Here is an 18,077-nt window from a genome sequence, read left to right as displayed (position 1 = left end):
TTTCGGGACAGGAAGCGGGAAAGGCAAAAGCACTTTTATGACTGTGATGAATTTTGCCAACACATACCGGAATCAGGATATGCCTGAAACACTGCGCCAGGCACAGAGATACCACGGGACAGCCCTAATTGCCTCTGAACTCCACTCCTCCTCTTGGTGCTTTTCTCCAAAAATAAATAAATCTCATTTTATACCAAACCTGGAAATGTCAGCAGGCTAAATGGAGTGCTTGAGTCACTTGCTCTTCCCCTCTGCGTCTCCTTTCTGGCTCTGACGGATGGCTGCGACACACTGGGGGGAACCTGCTCCTAAAGACACCTCCCAGAGATTTAACCAGCCAACGCATCGCCCCAAGTGCACCCAGATTTGCTTTGGCAAAGCGGAGGTGACCTCAGAGCCACAGCCCAGAGGCAGATACTTTCTTTTCTCAAAGTCAGTCTAAGCAATGAAAATAGAGAGACAGAAAAACGCTGAATCTCCATCTGGAAAACCAACATCTGGAAGTCTGTACAGTAGGAAACCCTGAAACCTTGGCACAACACATGAGCAGATGATGCTGCATTCATCTTCCATTTAATTCCCAAGGCTCCTGAAGATAAGAAGAGCATGGCATGCCATTGCCTGGGCACACTTCACCCAGTGACCACGATTCCGCCGATCCCAAACTACTTGCCGATACCGTTAGCACCCACATTGCAATGTTGGAAATGCAATTTGCTGTCCTGCCCCGACAGCAGCCGGGCCCCAGCACCCCGCCGCGCCGGCGGCTGCCCCGGGGTTTCTTTGTCGCAGGGCTCAGCTCACTCCTCTGACTCAATCCTGCAACCTGTAATAAACCCAGCACAGGAGAGGCCCCAAACCAAAATAGCAGGGCTTTTGCAAGGAGCGACGGAGGTGCACCGAATGAACCCCGTGGCAAAGGTTGTGCAACGTCTGCTCGGATCACGCCAAGGTTATTTGCGTCTCAGGGCCTGTCTCCACTGAAAGAGCGAGCTGCGTTTTCAACTCACGGCGGCTGACGTAGTTCAGCTCTGCTGAGGCACAAACACAACGGAGACAAAGATCTCCAGCTTTACTGCAAGGTAAAATCACAAGGTCAGTCCGTCATGCCTGCCTCAAGATTGGCCTCCAGCAGGAGACAGTTTGGTGGCGAAGCTCTGAACAGCACACGAACAAAACGCTGGAAGAAGACGAAGCACAAAGCTTTGCAATAAGGACTCCAGCAGACTAATCTGTGGATCCTGCAGTGCAGAAACATACAGAAATGTCACCAAACTGTGCAAATATCAGAACCTATTTGCCTGCCTTTCAATAAGCTCTGTATTTCAGTAATTCAATTTTGAAGGTAATTTCCTGATTCAGGCTAATCTCTCTTACTCTGCCCATTTTCCTCTTAACACATCCTGCAAAAGGGCTGCAGGCTGCTGTGTTTATTCATGTCAATATAGAAACTAGAGGGATGCAATTTCTTCTTATCTATCTGCAGATTTTGGTTATGAGAGTCTGTTTGTCACTCTGATAAGAGTGCATGTCAAAATTTTAGAAGAGTTAAGACCTTCTGAGTGCGAAACGGAAGAGACACTTTGATAGAGATTAGACATGAGATCCTGTGCTAAGACATGCACCGAACGCAGCGCTGCAGGGACTCTGGGAAGGGGGCAGGGAGCTGACACAGCTTTTGGGCAATTCCCTACCCTCCTGTAATCCACCACCAAACAAAGCTGAGCCCCCCTGCAGCTCTAGTCCGTAGGAGCTTGCAGGGAGCACTGGGGTAGTCATGTGCTAGAGCAACCTTCCAGCAGGTTTTGTGGGACACCAACACCCAACTCCAGTTTGGAGGCGAACGCTGGCTGTCTGATGGAGGGGGTGATAAAACACGGCTGCACAGGGAGGGTATGAGGGTTTGGGATGATCTTTTGTGTCCTCTGGAAGTTGCTGCCACCTCGCTGAGCTGTTTCATGGGCTCCCACACTGGCTTGGACCTTCCATTGCTAGGACCTTGGGACTTCACTTCCCAACTGGGCTCTGCCCCGGTGTGTTCCTTGCACCCCGCTCCAGTGTTTGATTGCAGGAACACCAACATGAGAGAGGAAACGGGGCCTTCAGAGCCCATTTTCATACTCACAGACCAACAAAGAACAGCCACATGCTCCCTTCTGATGCTAACAGGGAGATGACAACAAACAGCTTTCCCAGACAACGTCCCTTCCCAGCCCAGACACAGCATCACTCCCAATGTCAGCGAGGGAACTGCAGGCACAACGTGGGGCCACCCATCATGCTCCTGTTGAGCTGGTGCCAGGACCAAGCTGGCATCTGCAGACATGACAAGGCAAGACAGAGTCCTCCCCTGACATCCTGCACTGCCAAGGCAGCCTTTAGATTAGCCTGTTTTTCTTTAGAAAACAGGTGCAATGCAAAACAGCCCTAAATCCATCATATTTTAGGTGCTAATATACGTGGGAGATGGTAAAGACGAGAGTTTTGCCTGCCTACGGCTTTCAGCACAGGGCTCAAGAGACTTTAATATTAAAAACCCTGTTACAACACTTTGGCTGAACTCATCTGGCGTGTGCATCCAGCTGCTCGAACTTCGATGGCCTGGGGGAAAGGGCACGGCTCCTCCCAAACTGCAGCACCTCTGTGCAAACGGTGGCAACACCGCCCCGCAGGAACGGCGCTGCGTTGGTTTCTATATTGACGTGAATAAACACACCACAGCTGGGAGCATCTGCTGTCAGGCAATACCACCCGGGCTGGGGCTTGGCTGCCCTGAGCTGACCCCCCAGCACCAGCCCTGCCCCTGCACAGCTCTCCAGGGATCAGCGCCTTCCTCCTCAGTGCTGGGATCGCCCAGGCGGGTGCAAAGTGGAATTGTGTAGTTCTCTGCTGATTCAGCCCAGCTGCAAGGTGTTCTGTCAGGGACAGGCACTGCCTCGTGATCCATCGGATAAAGAGGGGAGGAGGTGGTGGGTGCAAGGGTGTTCATGCTCTAGTTCCAGCTCTAACGACCCCGTCCATGGCCACAGGCAAGTTAATCATAGAATCACAGAATATCTCAAGTTGGAAGGGACCCATAAGGATCTCATCAAGTTCAACTCCCAAATTGTGGGAGAGCCTTGATGCTCCAGACATGCTGGATCCTCCAGAGACCACCGTGGAGGCACATGCATAAAAACACAAAATGCAAAATTCAACCACACATCCATCTCCAGTCGTCTGACTGAAATCTTACAGGGGCCAAACCCTCTTCCTTCTCCTCACCTTGCTTTGCCTCACTATTTTTCCACTCATCAACTTAATTTCATGGGTGTGCTCAAGACCTTCTCATCACGCACAGAGAAAAACCACTTCCACTCCCCTCCTCCCATCACGCTGTCTCAAACACCCTGAAATCCTGCAAACGCTCACGGCTGTCCAATGGGAGGCTGTGAGAGCCAAAGGCAACTAACGGCCCAGGGAAATCTTACTGGGGTCCAAGTGATGCCAAAAGGACTTTGTTTTCTGCTCCTCACGGCCGCTGGAGAAGGTTACATCCCTTGTGAGGCTCCTGCACCTCCAGCACTTGGGCAGCTGCATCCTCCTGTTGCTCTGGGAAAGATGCGACAGTGACAGAGATCCCACGGAGCAGCAGAGGCCATCGGGACCCTCACGGCCTCTCCCCTCACCCCCATTATCATGAGAAGTCACAGCAACAGAGCTCCGGGGAGGTGAGTGGCTGGGACAGTCACCCCCTCCAGTCACCAGTACACCATAAATCAAGCCCGTATTTTCCCTCTGCCAAGGTCCGCTGGCTTCACTGCCTCCCCATCCCAGAGCCTGTTTTCTTTGCTGCTTATCTCAAATTAGGAAATCCACAGGAATTGCAGGCCAGGGAAGCTGTTTGTCAAGAGCCTCCAGCCCTCGTGGGGATTTTTTATGAGGGACTTTCGTTTACTTGCTGCTTTGTTTTCAAGCCCTCGGCTGTCTGCTTGCAGTGGGAGTTTGCTGGAATCAAAACTGGAGAAAAGCTCTTGGAATTCACCCGGAGAACAAAAGGCCTTTTGTGCAGGAGGATTTGGAGGACGTGGCTGCTTTTATTGCCGCTACCTTCATTTCTATTCTCTCCCCGCCAAAGAGCACCTGCCAGCGGTGCCGGAGGAGGTGGGCTGCTGCCCGTGCACGGGGGGATGTGTGGGCAGGAGGACGGATGCCTCCCGCGCCCGCAGGCAGCGGAAGCAGAGCACTGCAGGCAGGAGGGTGAAGCACTTTCCAAATGTTCAGGCATCGCGGCGTGCAAGACTTACTCACCCGAGCCTTTCGGCCAAGCTCCGTGCTCCCTGCCCTGGCTCTGCCCCTCGCACGGAAGGTGGGGTGGGCTCCGCTCCTCAGTGCAGTGGCAGCACCCTAAAAAGTCTCCCAAGGGATGGGCAGGCTCTGCCGTGCCGGTGGGTGCTCCCGTGAGATGCAGCCCTGTGGATGGGGGGCTGAAGCTCCCACGGCCAACGTGTGAGCGGGGATGCTGCAGGTTCGCCTGCGAGCTGGGCATCACTCCCGGTACTCCACTTGCTTTTTTTCACTTCCTCTTATCCACCGAGACTTCACCTCAAAATGCCACAGTGAGTGACCCCATAGAGCTACAGGGCTCTGACCAACTTCCCATACAAATATCTAGCAGGCAGCAGCAAGTCTCCTCTATTCAGCATAAAAGCAGGTGCCCTGTCTGCCTCAGACACGGTGGGAGCAGGATTTGCCTTAAATCCACCAGCCCCAGCCCAGCTACAAACACTTCTACACTTCCCAAACCCGCCGCTCCCTGGAAAACTTGACACAGTAAACGAGCATCCACCTCCTTTCCCACTGCTCTGCAGAGCCTCAAAAACCAACTTTCTTAGGTCTGGCTGCAGGGAGGCGATAAGGACGCCCTCCCCACCAGACAGACGTTTTGCTCAGGGTCTACCTCCAGTTTCAATTTTGGTTTTCAGGTTTTTTTAATGCGCTTGGTGCAAGTGCGATTCTCTCCCAGCGGGTCCCACAAGGTGATTTTAAAGAAGCGTCACGGGTGGAGGACCCCACAGCAGAGCTTCATTTCGCCTGAAAAAACAAATCAGCTCCTACATCTGCCCCAACTGCCTGGACACCGAGGGGTGACGAGCCCGTGCACCCGGCAGAGCGGGCGAGGGGCAGCCGCCCCGGCAGCGCTGGCACCGCGCTTTCCGAGCCAGGGCCTCTTGGAGCTGTCAGATGTGCTGCCAGCCCGGGGAAATGCAAATTGCTTTGGAAAACGAAGGTGACATTTCCACCCGCTTGCTGATTTCTGCTGTGCTGCAGACTCAAAAGCCCAATTCAGGCCTGCGGCTCCAGCTATGAAGGTTCTTATGTCTTGATGGTGCTTACATTTAAGCACGTGCTTACCCGGAGCACATGTTCCTATTAAGGCTGTATTAAGTGCCAGGCTGAGCAGGAACATGTACCTAAAGGCTCTGCCAGACCTTTGCAATAGCTGCAGCAAGCACCGGTCCCCTGGGCACCCGGCTGCTGGCTTGAGCCCGTTTCTCAGCCATACCCACCCAAAGGGACAACCCGCACACAGAAGTCCCTCTGCGAGCGGTGGTGCCAGGCAGGTCGCAGGTTCCTTGTCATTGCTTCCCTGTAGCATCCGCTGGCAAAACTACGCAGGCAAGTGCTGTTCAGCCAAAAATGAGTCAGGAAGCTTAAAGAAGGGAAAAACAGGTCTTTGCTAAATCGGGAGGGTGTGATGGGCCAGGAAGGACTCCCTGGGGGAGCTCAGCAAACTGGCGCTTTGGGGTGTCACTGTCCCCAGGAAATCAAGCACAGTTATTTGTTCTTCAGCTCTGACCTGCTGCTCCCCGCCTGTTAATGCAGCCCCATTTCTCTGCAGAGACGCTTTTGCTCGCTGAGCAGGATCGCACCTTGTCTGTGGGATACCTGTCTCGGTGTCAGCACCCTCGCAGCAGGACAGAATAAAATCTAATCAATACCACAGGGCAATCTGAGGTATGGTTTTATTTTTGTTACCGAGCGCTCCAGGCAGCCACAGGACTCTCATTTTACCAAGCACAGATTTAATTTGTTCAGCATATTGTAAACGTTGGACGTTTAAACTACACCACTATCAGCCATCTTCTACTGCTGATGCACAGCATATTAAACTTGGGTTTATAATTTTCTGCTCAGGAGCAAAGCCACCTTAGGATAAAATGGGCAATTTATGTTCCATAGAGAGAAAACTGCCCATTGATTTGGTCATTCTGCAAGTTAGAGTATCAATAACTTTTACAGCAAACAGGAATATCCACAGAAATAGAGGAATGTGCCACAAGCCATTTCTCTAACGAGTATCCCCACCCTCTGCAGAAGGTCTGATGAACAGAGGTCCCTGATGAACAGGAAGGCTACATTAATCCACGTGGTCAAGCATCCACTGCACTCCTCAGGGAAAAAACAGCACCTCTGGGTTGAAAAGATTTAATAAATAGTGCCAAAGTTGTACAAGACACCTCTAGACTGAATTACTTCTCAGTCCCCAAGTTGTGCTGTTCTGTTTGGCAGCTGGCAACTGTTTCAACTAAAACTGTTGAACTGAAGATAATTTTAGGAGCACTTTCGTCTTCTCTGGTGCAAATAACACTCAGAAGTGTTTCAAATCAACGCCTAATTTTCTTCCCAGTGCTATGCCGCTCACACTCCATCCTTCACTCGCGGCTCAGGCCAAACAGACACATTGAGTAGAAATCTGGTGGCAATCTCGCCCGGAGGTTTTCCTGCATTAGAAGAACGCCGTGGCACCCGCAGCACTGGCATGGAAGGAGACAATCTGCTTCCTTCCTTAACATTTTGCCATGGGGAATTTTTGTAAAGGTTCAGCCAAATATTGTGATTAAGTTTTCAACGCGGTCATGACTTTGACCAATCTGCCTTTGTGCTGTGTTAGACAGCTCTCTTTTGCTATTCTTTTTTTTTTTTTTTTTTTTATTTAAGAGCTTATTTGCTTATTTTTGTCCCTAAATTATTAAAGATGGCATTTGACAGTTCTGGACCGCATAGATGGGAGGAACTAACTCATGCTCCCTCTGCTGGCAATGCCTCCCAGCAAACGTGTAGGTCCTACTTTAAAAACACACAGGAACCCTATTCATAGTGAGAAGCCAAGGGCAACCGCAGGAAAGCCAAACCCATGTGCCCTCAGAGCCCCGGCACCCACCCAGGTCTCCAGCACTGCAACTCTGGGCACTACCCCAACACCGGAGCAGGACAGGAGGCCCTAGGAGAATAACTGCACCCGGTCTGTGCCATCAGCAACGACAGCAGCTGCTCCATAAAACCACCAGCGGCGGAGATGGGCAAGAACCGGAGCTGCTCCACCACCACTACGGCAGCGGTGAGTCTGTCCGACCACGAACATAAAGTCTCAGTCCTGCAACCACTTCAGCAGTGTATCTCTGCACATACAGGAAGGCTCAGGAAGCAAAAAGCCATGAACGTGAAGGTCTGCAGGATGCAGCGCAGCTCTCGGGACTTCCAGGGAAGCTCTTTCAAGTTCAAACAGATTTTAGCCAGAGGTCAGAGAGCATGAACTTCCAGCTCTCCTTCCAGACCCCTGCTAAGAGCACACACTTGCGTCTATGTCATATAATAAAGTAAAGCAGGCGGTATGTAAAGAACAAAAGCCTTTCCCCAGCTTTTATAATGCAATTTTCTTTCAATTTGGAAAACATGTACTGTGGCAGAAGACAGCAAGTCTTCTCCTTTTTTTCCCAATAAAGTGTCCCTGACACAACCGGGCAGATTTTTTTTCTATCCACATATGTCCACATGTATCAAACACCGTCAGGTTACATCTCTCCACCCAGCCTTCTAAATCAGGAGCTGCAAATACAAAACTCCCTTTATAAGCCTTTCTGTCAAAGCCTCTATAGAACTCCCTGTGCGAGGCTCAGGACGGTAGTTTCAGTCGTTACATACACGCTCGCAAATACGATACCGCTTTCTAAGTTGCAAGAACAGATAAGCAGAAATGGAAAAAATTAAACCATGAAATAGCAGGGCAGTATAAATCATCTACGCAGATCCATAATGTCCATCCCACTTAGCAACCAGGACAAAATATATCCCCAACCTTGTAAATTCTTACGTGTGTTCTCAACCCCAAGCACATTCAGTCCCCCTAACTCCTGCAAAAGGATTCACATGCTCCAAGTTTAGCATGTGCACAAGTAGTTTCAAGATCAGAGCGTGAAAAAAATCCTATTTAGCTTCTCTTTTAAGGGGAAAGAAAAAAAATTCTTCAGACCCCACTCGTCCAAATGAGGGCCCTGCTTGGCTACAGCTGCTCTGAATAGGCTCTGATTCAATCTCCCAGATTGCTCCTTGCGTCTCAGCTGCGGCAATGCCTTTTTAAAGCAAGCTCCATGAAAAAGATCCCCCCTTTGCAGGAGGTGCTGGCTGGGGAGATGCTTGCACAGGATGGGCCCTAAATGAGCGTGCTATAAGGTAAAGTAACTGCTTGTTGATGCTGGAAGCGCTGGCATTGTTCTGAGGTCTGCGCAGGAAGAGCGAGAGGAGGAATGCTCTCCTATTGCAGGAAGCTGTTCCAGCCTCTTATCAGACATAGAGCTTCTGATTTCTTGCGGGGGAAGTACCAAATGTTTTTGAGGGGAAGAAAAAAAGGAAAAAAAAAAATATCACATGCTTAGCTATAAAGGAAGCTGCCTAATGACATGAATGAAACTGAAGTCATGCTATGAGGAAGCTTGCTGTGCTGCCCAGCTCAGGTGGCTACGAGCAAGGGCACGTTCCCATACTGTCACCCCGCAGAGACCTGGAGAGGTGCAAGCCCAGAGGTCCTCCTCTCTGCCAGAGAGGTGCCTGCTGCAAATTCAGTCTTTCTTGTCTCCAGAAGCCCACTTACTACTAATCATCTTTGAATGCAACGTCTGTGTCACCCTCCCCAGCTGCCAGGGACTATTTTGGGCTCTCCCTCCAGTTCAGATGCTGCTCTGTTGGGGGGCTGTTTTGCGATGTCCTTTCATGCAGTGCGCCACATCGATCGTGTCTTTTAGTTAATTTGTAAAACGGATTCCTTGGCAGGAATTCAAGTTCTCTGTAGAGATGTTCCAAGTTTTATTAGCAATGAGCACATTACTGGTGTCCTTGGGAAAGGTAAGGAAGTCAGAGTCTATGTTAATTGCCTTTATTTTTTTCTAGAGGGTATCTCCCAAAGGGGACAACTCTGTGCCACACAGAATGGCTCTCTGGTTACATAAGTACCTGTATATATAATGGCTGTCATGGCTTATTGCATAGATATCTGAGTAAACTGCAGTGTTAGGTACGTTCACTATTTTATCAGACTTTGTGCTTTATTTGAGCAAAGCGCTCCTTGTCTCCAGCCTGGTTTCTCCCAGCAGGTTGTTAGGGGATTATGGTTTCCATCTCTTACAGTTAAAAGGCAGAAAACACTTTGGAACAGGTTGAAAAACAACAGTATCTAGAGCATTGCCTTTCTTCACCTTTAATAGGCTACTCTATCAACCTTCTGCTTGTTAAGTGAGAAAAAAAATCTGTGGGCATGCAGTGAAGGTCAATCTTGTGGTTTTTGAAAGCGTTTAATTAGTACGGTTAAGTACTGAGGTCTGCTTGGGAGTGAGCTTCTGCGTTAACCATCAGCATCTTTCTACTTGGAGGATCAAACCTGCAAGAGGGGACTGCAGGTTAAGTCTACATCTCCACGTCCAAAACTTCAGTGGTGGTCAAGTTTAGGATGAAAACCGCCACAGTTTCCCTGTCCTGTTGGTAGTTCCAAAACCTGCATGGCAGCTGGAAATCACATCTTTGTCTGCACCTCCTTAACAGCACAGAGTCCCAGCTGGCCAGATCCTGGCCTCCTTGTGCAGGGGCTGGGGTGACCCACTGCACCTTCAGGGACCCATCAGGGCTGCCAAAAGCCCTGTGCTATGGCTTGTACTTCTGCTGAGACACATTTGCTCAGTGCTTAAATCTACTTAAGATGTAGCTTTGCCCAAAGGGGTTTTGGCGTGTTGCCAATAGCATGTAAAGTCCCTGTCTTTTCCTTCATCTAACTGGAAGAAGGGAGAACAGCTGTTCTCAGCTCCTACAGGTGTTTCGCTCCTTGAATGAAACTACAATAAATGTCACATATCTGTGCTTTAATCCCTGGGCAGTAGCATGCATAAATGCCATGATCACAGGCTGACACTTCCTTTTTAAAAGGCCAACAGCATCAGCAGTTTGAAAGAAGAAATCAGTTCCAGTCCTTAAGAAGCCAAACTTGGTTTTATTTCTTCATACTCTTGCAGCATTGGAGACCCTAATTGTAGGCAATTAAAGCAGCCCTAGGAAAAAAGGGCTGTGTTGAAATCAAAGCTGGAAAGTGTGCCTCTAAATGGGTGCCAGTTGCCAGCACTGGAGAAGTGCCCCAGAACGAGGAGCCGGTGCCCAGGGCGGTGCTTGGCGCTGCACAAACCCTCCATGCAGAGCTGGTGCCAAAAGGACCTTCTCATCGCGTGTGCCCTGGTTTTTAAGTGAATGTTTCACCTCCTACATGCAGGCACTTGCGTGAGCATGCAAGTCTAGTGGGCTCGTAGTGGGGCTCCTGTGTATGAGATGGGAGATGCTGCGAGTTGACGAGAGCAGATATAATGGAGCGAGTCCAGGGCAAGGGAGTCAGTCATGAATGCTGAGTTTGCCTTTAAAATGTTCTCTCTTCCTTCCTTTTTGATGCTGGTACTCTGGGAAGGTTTGTCTTTGCCAGATGGGGACTTCATTACTTTAGAGTTGTTAGAACAAAAGACCTCTTTGAGTCATTTTCTATATTTGACCTTGAACTACTGCAGGAGCAATAAACATTCTTAAGAGGAATGATAACACGGAGCAAAGCTGTAATTTTCACAATGTAACTTGTTGCTTGAGTGTCAAGCCCTGCTGAAAACACACCACTGAAGAACGTCAGGATCAGACCCCACTGCAGGATGAAAATAAGCACAAACGCATCTTGCCTGGGACTTCCACAGAAGAACTGCCAGATGATGCTCTGAGGCCATTTGGCGCTGATAAGCATTGTTTCACTGGGTGCAATTACATATTTTTGTTTAGAAGAAGATTCTCCTTCAAAAGCAGCTACCAAGTCTATGCTGATTCAGCCTTCATTAGAGGCCTCTTACTGCAGACACAATGAAGTGTTGACTCCTGTACTTATTTTCTGTTGCTGCCTTATCTTTGGCATCTCATCTGCAACTACTCCTGTTTTTTTTTTCCACTGGTTTCATCTGAGTGCAGTAAAAGTGGATGCTGCTTGGGCTTCAGTTCTTCTAATGATTTTTCATCTGCTTGGGTGCAGGCTAGGAAAATCTAGCCTCGATTATAAAATTGCAAGCTAAGTAGGCTAACAAAACAGCAGCAGCAAGAAACTGGATCAGCTTTGCTCAGTGAAGTTTTCCGGCTCAAGCAGGGGGAAAAAAAATGCTTTCTCTTTCTGCAATCTTTCTTACAAATATGAAACCCTGTCTCGACTGCAGAGGCTGTTCCCTCTGGCTGTTTGCACAATGCTCCTTGGGCTTCACTGCACTCAGCTTTTTGCAGCAGCCTAACAAGCCATGGATGTTGCTCCTACAGCAACTGCAGGGGGGGAAGGAGCCTGAGCAGCTCTGCCCCAAAGCGCTCTCCTGATGCGGTCGGATGCTGCTCTTACCATGCCCATACGAATTCAGGCCCCTGCTTGACTATGGGATGCAAATCCAGAGCGATGTTCAGCTGCAGCTTTGCTAGCACCAGCAGACCAAGATGCACAAGTGGCTTCTTGGAGCTTCCATAAAGGATGTTCAACATCTGTTTGTAACATCTCCAAAGTAAAGATGACTCAGAAGTGCTTTAGCACCCCAGAGACTTTCATGGTGGGATGAACCCTCTGAAACATCAACTGGGTGTTTGGAATTTTGAACTTAAAAGGAAGGATAGCTTTAATTCTGGCTTTGAGGCAAAAGAAAGCCCTACAAACAAGAGTCTCAGGCTTCCCCTCTCCAAATTGCTTTTTACTGAGCCAGGATTACTGAGCAGAAGTCACTTTTCCATTCACACTTGTCAACATGCAGAATATTGTGGATTTGGAAGACAAAAGCAAAAAAACCCCAACTTTCTGCACAATGAGTAGATATGGAAATTGCACTGAATGGCCTTCACCACTTTGCCACCACAGATCATAACATCTAACGTGGCACAGCTCCAGGGTCCTACATCTGCCTCCTTACTAACACTGCTCTAGCTGATAATGCTAATTTCTCAAACTGCTCAGACAGGCCCTAAGGAAGGGAGCTAAGTAACTCTACAGGTAATGAAACTTTTTTTTAATTATAGCTCTGTCCATGTCTAAAATTAAAAGAACAGTCCTGCAATTTATCCGGCCACCGGAGACTGACTCAACACTTTATATAATGATGCTGCTGGTGACCACGCTGCCAGCTAGAACAATGCACTGATTGTCCCCCAAAATGTGAGTGATCGCAGTAAGGGACACCTGTGTGCTCTGGTTGTCACCCCTTTCCCTTACCCAGAATTACCTGTGCCACCCGCTGCCATCGGGAAGCCGTGACCTGCCCAGCGAGCGCTGCTGCGGGTGCTTTAGCTCCTGGTGAGGTGCAGGGCTTCGCCTTTGGAGCTGGGCTGGGAGGAGACCTGGGGGCAGGCTGAGCATTAGAAATGCAAGTTCATGAGGTGAAGGCAGGGAACCCCTGGGAAAGAGTTGGGAATCATGACCATGGCCAAGGATCAGGGTAACAGACACTGCGGTCCTCCGAGTGCACCGGCAGAGGAGGGCTGCAAGTGTGTTCCTGCTCCTGTGCTATCAAAGCTCCCCATGGTATTTTTCTTTTTTTTTTTTCCCAACCTAAAAAAGGGATAGGAGCTTGTTTTAGATGTGTTGTTTTCAAATCCTTTTCTGAGAGGCTTCTACAGGTGTTGTTATGGTTCTTTTCAGTAGGAGAAAACAGACAAGTGACATCAAATGCAGGTATTGTTCGGGGGGGAAAAAAAGTAACTTTACTCCTCTTGTATATTTGCAACCACAGTACACAGAATTTGCAAATCTGCCATGTGACTTCGAAGGTAATTGTGTTCTATTAATGTCAATGCTCTTGGAGGATTGAAGTGTCTCATGTCTCTAAATTACTCCTGTGGTTTTAATTGAGTATCATTTGCTTCACCTTAGCAGCTTGTGTATGTGTCATGGGAGGGAATTCACCCCAACGGAAGCTCCATTTTTTTTTTTGGTGACTAAAGTAACAAATGAGCAGCACTTACTGTGGCAGTGAGAAGCCTAAACTTTTTTTCAGCTGGAGGGTGAAGACAGCTCTTTGCTTCTTTTTCCCCTGCAACTTACCGCTTTTATTGCTATAATTACTTCTATAGTTGGAGCTTTTAAATGCTCGTGTCTACCTGTCCCTGCCGAGCAGCCCAACACTTAGCAGCGGGGAGCTGCTGCCCTGGCCAGCACCGCGCCGGCTGTCGGGACATGGGGACAGGGCACCCTGCAAACACTTTGGCTTTTGCAGCCCTGGTGTTGCTCCCTGGGCTGGAAGGGGTGAGAGCTCCTGCCCTGCATGGCCCACAAGCAAACGCATCCATAGCACAATGCAGAGGGAGCAGGGCACAAAATACACCAACTGGGGAGTCCTGACTGGGTATACTGGTTCCCTCTTGCTCAGCTGTGTAGAGCAGTGATTCAGCTTCTGTCAGACATCATTTCTAGCCTAATACTTTCTACCCCAACTAGTTGGTTTTCTTTTATCCCATGCTGGTTAATTCCTCCAGTGTGGCACTGCATGAAGCTTTTAAACCTCTTTATAAACATTTGCCCCCCTCTTAACCTGAAGCAAGTACACAGGCACCTCCATCCCAAAAGTGGCATAGCAGAGCAGGCAGCACATGCAATGGGGTGAAATAGTAATTCAACATGGTATCCTGAAGAAAAAAAATAAAAATAAATCAACAACTCAAACCAAAACTGGCTGTGCTAACTGCTAGACTAGGCTTTGCTAGGCTTGCACCTCAGTGACCGTGCCACAGCTTTGCTCACCGTGCTCTTGCAAAGCCTGCCCTTGCCAAGTGCCTATGTCATGGGAGTGTGTTAATGGCAAGAAGCTGAGGTGGTGCTGACGAGGCAAACTGCACATTGCACAACCAACGGGAGCCTCACGCTGCTTACGAGTTAATTTTATACTAGCAAAAACCTACCACCTACCTAGGATTTCTTTTTTTAAAAAAAAAAAATCTACCATTTAGGCTTTACATCTGTTCCACTGAGACTTCTAGCTGGGAAAAAAGAGCATTTTGCATAAAATGCAGTATTTTGAATAGGTGCAGGGCCTTTGGTCAAAGTCCATAGGGTACATATTCAGCCAGCATCACGTGGGACATGGTTCTCATAATCTCAGTATCCCTTTTCAGCTAGAGCACAAAAAAAAAAAATGTATTTGAAACAACAAAGCCTAACAATTAGGAATGAGATCAATGGACAGCAATATTTAGTTAAATGTAGCTCATTTCAGCGTACTATTTATGAATTAGTGCTCTAATGGGAACTGCTCCCCCTTCCCTTTTCTTATTTCAATGGAGAAATTTGCATATTTGCAGGTTGCTTCTCTGATGTGGGCTTCGTGAGTGAATAATTCTCCCATTACAACAAATTTGGAAGAGTCTTGAATATATCTGCTGTCACGAGAGTTCAGATTTATAGCCTCAAACTGTGTTTAGCTTGTAATTAATATGGACTTCCGCATTTTTTTTCTCTTCCAGAATAATATCCTATTAGTCATGACAGCCAACTGTACCGTATTTGGGCAACGATTCAACAACTTCTGAGATACCATCAACACCAAACCCCACTTGTCCAGAGCGGACTCCTCTCTGAAGGTGAGAAACGGACTGCGGGGACCTGCTGTTCTTGGGGAAATCTTACTTGCTGTGGATCACTCCATCCACCTAAAAATACCATTCTGCAACTTAAAAGAGGGAATGAAGGTAGAAATGAGCAAGGGTCTGCACCCGGTAGCGTCGTTCTGACTCAATCTGTATTTTGTTGGTCACAAAGTCTTAGGGAGTCCATCAGGGCACAGGTAATGTGGCCACGAGCGCAGTGCTGGAGGCATCTGCGGGTGGCTGCGATGGAAAGGGCCAGAAAGAAGCTGTTGCTTCCAAACTCCGGGGAGAGTTTTATCTTCTACAGCCCGCGCTGTGGTTCCACAGAAAGCAGATCACCTCCGCTTCTTCGCGTGGCACAGGCAGGGTCCAAGGAGCGGTTCTGCCCGCTGAACTAGGGGAGATTCCCTGCAGTGAGTAAATCTTATCGGAGAACAACCCTCCTGATTACATGTTCCCCTGACAAGCAGCATTAAAAAAATTAATCTCTGGCAAATTCCAACTTTGGAAATGATTCAAAGTAGGGAGAGGGCTCTGCAGCTCAGCAGCTGGCTGGAGCTCTGTGCGGTATTTTAGAAAGCTGACGAGGAACCTCCTGTGCAACACATGAAAGCTGATCCTGAAATGCAGATTATGCCTCCCTTAATTCATCCTGAAGAGCGATACCTCTGGTGCAAACCCCGGAGCTGAAACCCCTTCCTGAGCAAAACCTCAGCCTGAACAGCTGAACTTGGAAAAGTTATCCGTGTAAGGAATTCAAACTTAGACACCCCTATGGCAGAGGGCGAGATGGACGGAAAACGGATTCAAGAATGATGCCATTCATTGAGATCGTGTTTTGTGGGTTGGCTACTTGTATTTTCCCATTTTCCTGGTACTGAGAAGGACAGACAAGGCCAGTTCTGGTGAGCGCAGGGGCTCAGCAGCACCGTGGGAGGGTGGGCTGCAGGGCCACCAGCACAGGTCCCAGCCTGTCACCAGCTCTATGCGGTCAGGCTCTTGCACCCCAAGGCTTTCTGGGGACCCCCGGGAAGCAGCTGCTCCCCTGCCCAGCCCCTGCCCCTCCGTGGGTCTCGCAGGGACCCTCCTGCGAGCGGCAGCATGCTGTGGGTATCATTTGGTTCAATTCTGCATTATCAAACTTCCTTGGCTCTTTCTATTGGAAACTTTTACAATTCTCTGCTTGGCTGGAAAAGATGACTGCAGCAAACCCAAATTAGGAATAAATTATACAACAACTTTACATTTTTCTTACAAAGGAAAACTGTGTGGCAAGAGCTGTGAAAGCACCTCCTTCCTATGTCCTCCCAGCAAGGCTTATAGTGGAAGGCCACTGACTTCACAGATGTCTTTAAAAAAAAAAAAAACAACAAACAAAACAACCACAACAACAATAACAAAAAGCCCCAGTCCCACTTTGGAAACTGCTCTAGAACTGGGCCATGCACTGTCTCTCACCCCCCCACTCCCCAATATGTGCGAGGGCTGCAAAATGCAAGGAGAGGCAAGCTGCACTACCAAATCCAAACATTTAAAAGAAGCTCCAAAAGCTGCATCAGTGTGGCCAGTCGCTGACATATCTGCTTCTATTTTCACAATGAATGGCCGGAGCAACTCCTTAAAACATCTCAGCCTGATCTTGCAGGGACTATTGCATTCCCACAGCATTTTTGCAATATTAAATTCTCCACCTCCTTCCACCCCCCCACACCCCCCTTCCCCTTGCAGGACACAAGGCAGAGCCGCTCGGGAATAATCATCAAGTTAAAAAGCAAAGATCAAGCCTTCCCCACCACGCTGGCACAAAAAAAAATTTAAAAAAAAATTAAAAAAAAAAAATCAGTGTTGTCCCCTACCCAAATACACCCCTCCCGCTCCATCCGAAGCGCCGAGCAACTAAATGCTAAATAAAGGAGCTCTTCTGCGATCTGGTGTTACAAACCACACTGCTGCCTCTGACCAAAAGTTACCAAATATTAAAGGGGGGGGGGAGAAATCGGTGGAAAATGATCTCAGTCCTGGCACAAGAACAATACTTTCCCATGGAAACATAGGTATATATTTAATTCCTGGTAACTCCACTCAAGCTTCACCTTTCATCTCCTCCACGGACTTCTTTAAAAGTTTCATTTAATTTTGCACTTGAAATTAGCCGCAATTGGCATGCACTGTGCCCATTTTGCATGCACGCATACAGCAGCGAATGCATCTGCTCCTCAACACCCTTTATCTGTCCTGACTGTGCAAAAGGCAAAAAAAAAAAAAAGGGCTCGGTAATCCCCGCAGAAGAATTCGAATAACGTCAATGCACAGCTGAACGGCGAGCCCTGCCTCCCAGGAACTGTGTGTGTGAGTGTGTGTGCGCCTGCAAAAAGGCACATACTAAACAGGAAATGCAACTGCGAGCCATTGAAAAGCCTCAAACTTCAAAATGCAACTGCATCCCGAAAAATGCATGCATGCACTTGAAAATGCATGCACGGCTTTCTGCAGATTTGCGACGAACAGAAGCAGGAGCCTTACCTCGCGACTGAGACATTTTCCCCTTTGCTTTGCTGGGGGAGGGGAGCACAAAAGACTTTGCCTTGCCTCTCTTCTGGAGCTTTAGTTTTGCAACAAAGATGCAAAACTGCAAGCGCCCCAAATCTTCGCGCAAACGGGAGTTTTCCTGACTCGCTGCAGCCGCTTCTCCGTGCAGCGGGGGGGGGGGGGGGGGGGCCGTGCAATTGCACAGGGTGCAGGGCAGCTTGCAGAGCGGGGGGTTCCTCCCCCCCTGCTTGCAATGGCAGGGAAGGCTCCGCTGCACCTACATGATGGGCCAGGGCTGGCAGCGAAAACCTCCAAACTTGGAGCGGGGGGGGCGGCGGGGCGCAGGCGCGGGGCCGGCGGCCGCCGCGAGGCCCCCTGGGAGCTGTAGTCCCGCCGCTGCCGGCAGGGGGCGGCGCGCCCGCGGAGACTGCGCGCGCGCGCGCGCGCGGCGGGAGGGGCGGGGCCGAGCGGCCGCGCAAAAAGCGCGCAAACGGCCAGAGCGCCGCGGGGGCGGGGGTTGGCCCGGCGCTGGGGACGGGGGGAGCTGGATCGGCGGGGGCTCCGCGGAAATAGCGCGGCGGATCGCCTTTTTTTTTCTTTTTTTCAATTTTTTTTTT

General features: G+C 49.2%; 1 protein-coding gene across 1 annotated transcript in view; it reads right to left on the bottom strand.

Annotated features, from left to right (window-relative positions):
* MAP2K6 (mitogen-activated protein kinase kinase 6) overlaps positions 1–17,643 on the bottom strand; it is a 53,986-nt gene extending 36,343 nt beyond the window's left edge. The window contains exon 1 of the mRNA XM_074847021.1: positions 17,455–17,643. Coding sequence (XP_074703122.1) covers positions 17,455–17,470 — 16 coding nt within the window. The 5' untranslated portion in view covers positions 17,471–17,643. The remainder of the gene's footprint in view (positions 1–17,454) is intronic.
* Between the last annotated feature and the right edge of the window lie 434 nt (positions 17,644–18,077).

Source organism: Strix aluco, chromosome 21, assembly GCF_031877795.1.
Source record: "Strix aluco isolate bStrAlu1 chromosome 21, bStrAlu1.hap1, whole genome shotgun sequence".
Classification (NCBI taxonomy): Eukaryota; Metazoa; Chordata; class Aves; order Strigiformes; family Strigidae; genus Strix; species Strix aluco.
This window is presented reverse-complemented; position numbering and strand designations above follow the sequence as displayed.